We start from the raw sequence: 8506 nt of genomic DNA on the forward strand, positions 1-8506 counted from the left end.
TAAGGGCCCTATCAAATTGAGGGCTAACAATAGGTCATATTTGGGTCTAGGTTGGCGTTGTGGAGATTTGCTCACTTATCAAAAAAAGGTGTGTAATCACACTGTCTCAATCATTATATGGAAAAAGCTGAAAAACTATTATCATCAATGCCACACGAGCGAATGCACGTTCGTGTGGTCATTTAAGCACATAAACGCGGGCATATAACTGTAAAGACCACCACGAGCAATCTCGTGAGCATGGGTCAGTTTGGGCCATCTTGGGCTGAGATGGGCTATGTAAGCCCTGCAGGCTCGTGGATTTCGCACGGGCAAACCACATGAGAATATGGGAACTATTGTGCCGGTTGTGTTGTTTGCACGGCCGAGGCTATTATTTGGGCTTATTTGGGCCAGATGAGCGTGTGGGCCCACATGGGTCGTATTATGGGCTTGGGCCCATTTTTTCTGTTTAACTATTAAGGTTGCACGAGTCACACAAGACAATTGTGGACCTACCGTTGGGTCGGTAAATATACCTAAACCCTAATTAATGAATGACTGTTTTACCCCTATGAGGTAAATGACGCAAATACCCCTATGTGTTGTATGACTGTCTGAGCATGCCATTTTTATCGTATGTTCACTTATATTATGTTACATTACATGGGGTGGGATATATATATTATTGGAGGAAGTGTACTAAAAGGCTATAAGCCTAATACTGGCATCTCTATTGTAAATACTGTTAGCACTGAAATCGATACTTTATTCTGAAGTGTAGGGATGGGTAGGTCGATTTATTCCCCACATGGAGTGTAGGGCTGGATGAAGTGGAGTGTATAGAATGGTTGGGTAGGATCTTTTTATGCATTTCTGATATGGTACTGAATTGGGCTAAGGCCCACACTGTTACTGCTACAGTAATGGGCTAAGGCCCACATTGATATTGCTACTAATATGGGCTTATGCCCAGACTGTTCAGCACTGTATGTTTGACTGTGTATTATTAGGGATTACACACTATGTTTCATAACTCACCTTTTCTGCTTAACTGTGCAGGTAATCCTTAGGCGGGTCAGTGCTATGAGGGACTCGGAGACGGCCACACCACTGTCTGTACTTTCGTTTTGACTTTAGTAAAAGTAGATTTATCTGGGGTAATTTATGTAATAAGGCCGTTTTAAGTTTTAGATTTATTTGGGGATTTTATTAACTTGATTTATACCTGTTAGCCGTAAGGTGCGGGTTTTCAAAAAGTAAATGATTTCCAACTATCATGCTATGTAACCTGATTCAAAAGCTTCCACAATGACAAGGTTTTAAAGTATAATAACAACCTATTACGAAACATGTTTTACTAATGAACTTGTAATTTGGCAATTGGATTAATCAAGATAGTTTTTTTCAAACAACCACAAGCAAGGTTTTAACACAAACAAGTTTTTTTTAATTAAAATTGCGATTTACAAAACTCACTTCTATGTGACATCACAGATACGGCCCTAACGTCTACGCCGGGTTTGGGGTGTTACATTTAGTGGTATCAGAGTCAAGTTGCAAAACTCGGCTGTGGATTTGGGTTTTTCCTAAAAACATAAATTTCAAAAGAATTATTTTAAATGATGGAAAAATACTCCGAGGTGATTGTTTCCGAATGTGTGGTCTACCGAGTCTTTGGCACAGATATTGTAAGTTCTCTAAAACTACTGTTTGTTGTAACTGAAATATTGAGATTATCATAGATGATAAACCATACTGAAACCTTTACTAGGGTGACCTAAAACTGTAGTAAGACTATGATCCGCGAGAACAAACAACTCTGAATTATTAATGCTATTTTTCATAAAACATCCGTTAATAAACAGTGGAACTGTAAAATTGATGCATAAAACTGTTAATACAGATAATATGCAAATTGATAAAGAGCACTAAAGGTACTCGTAGAAGGGGTATAAGAGGCCACGGCGAAGGCCATAGAGGTGCTCGGGCTGGGTCTTCGGCATCGGCCATATGCCTAACGTTGAGGCAAGAGAGGCATCGGCTTCACCGGTGACTGAGACTGGGTCTCACGATCGTGCAGCTGGGGACGACGCACTGTCCCAGGCTATGCTGCGAATTTTGGAGAGGGTCACTAGGCCTAATAATGGTACTATGGGCCGTGGGTCGGTAACAGAACGACTCAAGTCTAATGGGGCTGAAATCTTTAGGGGTATTGCTGGAGTTACCCCTAATGTGGCTAAATATTGGATAGAGGCCACGAAGAGGATCATGGATGACATCAACTGCACCCTCGAGTAGAAATTAAAAGGTGCAGTATCATTACTACGAGATGAAGCCTATCAATGATGGCTTACAGTGAAAGAGGGTACTCAACCCCATCGATTAACTTAGGAGTTTTTCAAGAATGTATTTCAAGGGAAATATCTGGGCACTAGCTATGTGGATGCCCGTAGAAGGGAGTTTTTGAATCTGACCCAAGGGGACACGTCTGTAGCTGAATATTGGGCAAAATTTTTGCGATTGAGCCGCTATGCACGAGGCATGGTGGGCACTAAGTATGAGCGATGTGTTCGTTTCGATGACGATCTCAGAGATAATCTACGAGTTTTGATAGCTCCACAAAAGGAGCGAGATTTTGCAATGTTGGTAGAAAAGGCAAAGATTGCTGAGGATGTGAAGCGCGCTGAGCGCCAGAATCGTGAAAAGGATAAGGGGAGAAACAAGAGGGTTTAGGAACCCTCAGGTTTAGCTATAGGGCCTCAGAAAAAGGCCAGGGTTGATGGGCCAGCTAGAGTTGGGGATCCTGTTGCTACTTTTAGGTCGCAGCCTTGTACGGTTTGTGGGAAACGCCATCAGGGTGAGTAGGGTATAGATGAGGGCATGTTTTAGGTATGGATTTATGGAGCATCGTATCAGGGATTTATGGAGCTACTGGTAAGGATACTGTACAGCCGCAGAGGGGTTTTCAGCAGCCACCGAGAGGTCGTGGTCAGGCCAGAGGTGGAAATGGTGTGGGACATGGTCGTGGAGCACTGGGCAGAGGTGTTGGTCATGTTGAGGCAAGACAGTCGGTACTGGTTTATGCTGCATGTCATTGAGAGGACGGAGATGCCCCAGATGTTTTTACGGGTATGTTCTTTATTTATCATGTACCTTACACTACATTGATTGATGTTGGATCTACGTGCTCTTATATAGCATGCATTATGTTTGAGGCTTTGGGCGTGATGTGTGAGAACATTACGAGCGAGGTTACTTTGTTGAGTCCATTAGGGCAGTCAGTGAGAGTGAACAAATTGTTTAAGGATGTACCTTTGGAGGTTCAAGGAAAGATCTTTTTAGCTGACTTGATGGAACTTTCTTTTGGGGAATTCGACGTAATATTAGGCATGGACTGGCTGGTTAAGCATCAAGCAAGTTTGGATTGTGCTACAAAGCAGATGATCCTGAGAACTAAAAAGGGGGATGAGGTAATTGTGGTGGGAGAGCATCGGAATTATCTGTCAAATATGATTTCTGCACTTAGGGCTGAGAAGATGGTTCGTAAGGGTTGCAAGGCATATTTAGCCTATATCAATGCTTCTGGATCTGAATGTGTCTATTAAGGATATTAGAACAATTAAGAAGTTTTCAAATGTCTTTCCCGATGAGTTACCGGGGTTACCTCCTAATCGTGAAGTTGAGTTTGGGATAGAGCTCTTGCTTGGTACAGCTCCGATGTCTATCGCTTGTTATAGAATGGCACTGAAGGAGCTCACAGAGCTTAAGGCTCAAATTTAGGAGTTATTGGATCGAGGGTTCATCTGCCCAAGTGTGTCTCTGTAGGGAGCACCAGTGTTGTTTGTGAAGAATAATGATGGAACTATGTGCATGTGCATCGCCTATCGGTAACTGAAAAATTTGACTATTAAGAATAAGTATCCCCTACCGAGGATTGACGATCTTTTTGATCAGTTCTGAGAAGCTTCGATTTTCTCTAAGATTGATCTCTAATCAAGGAGACTGATGTTTTCAAGATGGAATTTAGGACTCATTATGGTCACTATGAGTTTCTCGTGATGCCGTTTGGATTGAAGAATGCACCAGTAGCTTTTATGAATTTGATGAACCGAGTGTTCCAACCCTCTCGATCAGTTCGTAATAGTGTTTATAGATGAAATTCTGGTGTATTCAAGGACTGAGGAGGAACCTGATGCACATATTTAGGTTATTCAGTAGATCTTGAGGGAGAAGCAGTTGTATGCTAAATTCAGCAAATGTGAATTCTAGTTACATGAGGCAACTTTTCTGGGCCACGTGGTATCTTCTGAGGGGATTAGGGTTGATCCTCGGAAGATTGAAGCGGCTCTAGATTGGAAGCAACCTAAGTTGGTGTCAGAGATTCGAAGTTTTCTGGGTCTGGCAGGGTATTATAGACTGTCTGTTGAGGGGTTTTCGTTGATTGCTGCACCTCTGACTAAATTGTTCTGTAAAGGGGTACCGTTTAATTGGACTGATAAGCAATAGGAAAGTTTCAAGAAGTTTAAGAATTTTTTGACTGACGCCTCTGTCTTAATACAGCCAGAATCTGGGAAGGAATTCACTGTCTACAGCGATGCATCACATGTTGGCTTGGGATGCTTGTTGATACAAGAGGGTAAGGTAGTAGCATATGCGTCTTGTCAACTTAAGACGCATGAAGCAAACTACCCTACACATGACTTGGAGTTGGCTACGGTGGTATTCACACTAAAGATTTGGAGACATCACCTGTATGGTGAGAAGTGTATTATTTACACGGATCACAAGAGCCTCAAGTATCTTCTCACCCAGAAGGAGCTAAACCTTAGGCAGTGAAGGTGGATAGAGTTTTTTAACGACTATTCGATTGAATACCATCTTGGAAAGGTTAATGTGGTAGCCGATGCACTGAGCCGTAGGGCTATTACTGATTTGAAGGCAATGTATGCTCGTCTCAGCTTATTCGACGATGGTAGTTTGCTGGCATAACTTCAAGTTAAACCAAGGTGGATTGAACAAATTAAAGGTAAGCAATTGAAGGATGAGTAGCTGGGTTCTCATTTTCAGCAGATAGAGAGTGGAGAAACTTCAAATTTTGGCATAAATAGCGAAGGGGTACTTTCTTTCTGTGGGAGAGTCTGTGTACCAAGGGATACCGACTTGAGGCAGTCTATACTGCAAGAAGTGCATAGTAGTCCTTACGCTATGCATCTTGGCAGGAATAAAATGTACCGAGACCTTCGGGAGTTATATTGGTGGCCAAGGCTTAAATGGAAAGTTACTAATTTTGTGAGTAAGTGTCTGACTTGCCAACAGGTTAAGGCGAAAAATCAGTTACCTTCAGGGTTAGTTCAGCCAGTTAAGATTCCGTTCTGGAAATGGGAGAGAGTAACTATGGACTTTGTTAGTAGGCTGCCCTTAACTCCTACTAAGAAGGATTCAGTATGGGTTATCATAGATCAACTGACAAAATCTTCCCACTTCATACTTGTCCGTGCTGATTACTCACTGCAGAAATTGGCTAAGTTGTATGTGTCTGAAATTGTGAGACTGCTTGGGGTACCAGTTTTCATTATATCCGATAGAGATCCTCGCTTTACGTCTCAGTTCTAGAAGAAGTTACACGAGGCATTAGGTACAAGGTTAGACTTCAGTACTGAGTTCCATCCTCAGACAGACAGCCAGTCAGAGAGGGTAATTCAGATATTGGAAGACATGTTGAGAAGCTATGTGATTGACTTTCGGGGTAGTTGGGAGGAGTACTTACCGTTGGCGGAGTTTGCATACAATAATAGTTACCAGTCGAGCATACAGATGGCACCTTACAAAGCATTATATGGTCATAGGTGTCATACTCCATCATGTTGGACAGAGTTGGGTGAGTGGCGTGTTTTGGGTCCGAAGCTAGTATCTGATACCGAGGATAAGGCCAGATTGATTCGAGATCAATTAAAGGCAGCATCAGACAGACATAAGTCATATGCAGATCTGAAACGGAAGGAGATCAGGTTTTCTGTGGGGGACTTGGTGTTTCTTAAGGTCTCACCATGGAAAAAAGTACTGAGGTTTGGTCAAAAGGGCAAGCTAAGCCTTAGGTTCATTGGGTCTTATCGTATATTGAAGCGCGTAGGACCAGTTGCCTATCAACTTGAGTTACCTCCAGAGTTAGACCGGATTTATGATGTGTTTCACGTCTCTATGTTGAGACGATATCACTCTGATCCTTCACACATCATTTCGACTGATGAGATTAAGGTTAGACCAGATCAGACCTTTGAGGAAAAGCCAGTTCAGATTTTAGACCGCAATATGAAAGTTCTGAGAAGGAAGTCAGTCCCACTGGTTAAAGTGCTATGGCGTAATCACAGTTCTGAGGAAGCCACGTGGGAATCCGATGAGGCGATACGACAGCACTACCCTCATCTGTTTTAATCAAGTAAATTTTGAGGACAAAATTTATTTTTAGGGGAACAGAGTTGTAACGCCCCAAAATTTGGGTATTTAATTTGGTATATTGTGTGATATAAATGCATGCTTACTTCAGTGGTTAAGTGTCCTAAGGAGTGTTGGAGAGGTCCTGAGTTTAATCCTTGACTTGTATAAATTTTGAATTTTTTCTTGAGTAAACCCTACCGCCTGGTGATGAGCTTCTTAAATAAATGTGGTAGGGTTGTGTCATAAAAAGCTTATTGGCCAAGGGGATAGAGGCGTGATCACATCTGCAAGAATTCTTGGGTTCGAGTACTTGTATGCTCAAGGAGGTTAATATTTTTGCTGAGTTGGGCGGCAAGAGGTTGTGTTTCAGTAAAAGTCTGAGTTAGGAAAGGGTGGAGAGATTTTGGGAGTGTTGGGGGGAGAAAAGTTAGGATATTTGAAAGGGATTTGGATTGTGTACGGTTGGGGTGATATGGGAGAGATTCAAGGAGAAAATTAAGGGAAGTAGGGGAAGTGTGGTAGTAGTGGCTGAATGTGGGAGTCCCCTTGTTGGTAGTTTGGTTTTGGCTAAGATGTTGCCGAAACTGAGTGTTTTTGGTTGCTCATTTTGTTAGCTTTTGCTCTTTCGGTAAATTTCTTTCTTTTTTTCCTCTTTTCGAGTTTTTTCATGTTGTGGTTTCTTTCATTTATTTCAGAAAAGTGAGTTACGATTGTGAGAATATTTTTTCGGTACTCGTAGTTTGCATTTTCTTTCTTCTCCCTCACATCCTGTCTCTAGTAGCTGCCCTGTTTGGCCGATTATCTGGTACCTTCATAGCTTCTAAACCTTTTCGATTTAGTCTGGGGAAGTCGGTTCTTCTTCCTCTTCTTTCTTCGCCTTTCAAGTACACCAAATATTAATTTTGCACTTATTCCTTTGTGTGCTGAATTCTTCTTGTGTCTTCTCTGCTGAGCTGGTGGTAAGTGTTGCTATCTTAAATTTGTTCTGTTCACCCCTTTCCTATTCTGTCGAATCTATAAGCCTCTTTCTAACACTTTCTCTTCTGGCCGGCGGTTGTTAGGGAAGCGTCTGCGGTTGTGTTGCCTTCTGTGTTGATGTTCTTTTGGGGGAGACTGTGAGCCGATTGCTTCCCTCCATTCGTGGTTCCATTCTCGGTAGGTGGTTCACTTGGTTTAAATGGGTCATTTTTAGGTGATGTGTAACAAGGTCTAGTTCTAATGTAGATCATTGACAAGGAGTAGGTGCTCGATAGCTTAAAGGAGGAGTAAGCCCTGCTTATTTTGTCAAGGTAAGTGGATAGTTCGATTTGGGATTTAAGTGTTATATGAGAACCCTATCAAATTGAGGACTAACAGTGGGTCATATTTGGGGCTAGGTTGGCATTGTAAAGATTTACTCACTTATCGCAAAAAGGTGTGTAATCACACTGCCTCAATCATTATACGGCAAAAGCCAAAAAACTGTTATCTCCAATGCCACACGAGCGAACGCACATTTGTGTGGTCATCTAAGTGTATAAACGTGAGCATGTGACTGTAGAGACCACCATGAGCGATCTCATGAGCATGGGTCAGTTTGGGCCACCTTGGGTCGAGATGGGCCGTAAGGGCCCCACGGGCTCTTGGGTTCCGAATGGGCAAACCACACGAAAATGTGGGAACTATTGGGCCAGCTATGTTGTTTGCACGGCCAAGGCCATTATTTGGGCTTATTTGGGCCATACGAGCATGTGGGCCCACATGGACCGTATTATGGGCTTGGGCACATTTTTACTATTTAATTGTTAAGGTTCCACAGGTTGCACGAAACGACTGTGGACCTACCGTTGGGTCGGTAAGTAGACCTAAACCCTAACTAATAAAATGATTGTTTTACCCCTATGAGGTAAATGACGCAAATACCCTTATGTGTTGTATGACTGTCTGAGCATGCCATTTTTATCGTATGTACACTTATATTATGTTGCATTGCATGGGGTGGGATATATATATTATTGGAAGAAGTGTACTGAAAGGCTATAAGCCTAATACTGCATCTCTGCTACAAATACTGTTAGCACTGAAACCGGTACTTTATTCTGGAGTGTAG

At 42.3% G+C, this 8506-nt stretch overlaps 1 protein-coding gene across 1 annotated transcript; it reads left to right on the plus strand.

Moving 5' to 3' along the window:
- The first annotated feature begins 5796 nt into the window (after nucleotides 1–5796).
- On the plus strand, nucleotides 5797–6414 carry LOC107887651 (uncharacterized). Its single transcript, XM_016811896.1, has 2 exons — nucleotides 5797–6047; nucleotides 6189–6414. The coding sequence occupies exons 1-2, from the start codon at nucleotides 5797–5799 to the stop codon at nucleotides 6412–6414; spliced, it is 477 nt and encodes a 158-aa protein (XP_016667385.1).
- Nucleotides 6415–8506: the final 2092 nt, after the last annotated feature.

Source organism: Gossypium hirsutum, chromosome A01 (assembly GCF_007990345.1).
Source record: "Gossypium hirsutum isolate 1008001.06 chromosome A01, Gossypium_hirsutum_v2.1, whole genome shotgun sequence".
NCBI lineage: Eukaryota > Viridiplantae > Streptophyta > Magnoliopsida > Malvales > Malvaceae > Gossypium > Gossypium hirsutum.

What these genes read in the sequence shown, in the direction of transcription:
- LOC107887651 (XM_016811896.1), top strand. Translation starts at nt 5,797, where the DNA reads ATGGCACCTTACAAAGCATTATATGGTCATAGGTGTCATACTCCATCA. An exon ending in CCATGGAAAAAAGTACTGAG is followed by an intron (nt 6,048 to 6,188) that starts GTTTGGTCAAAA and finishes CTCTATGTTGAG; the next exon opens with ACGATATCACTCTGATCCTT.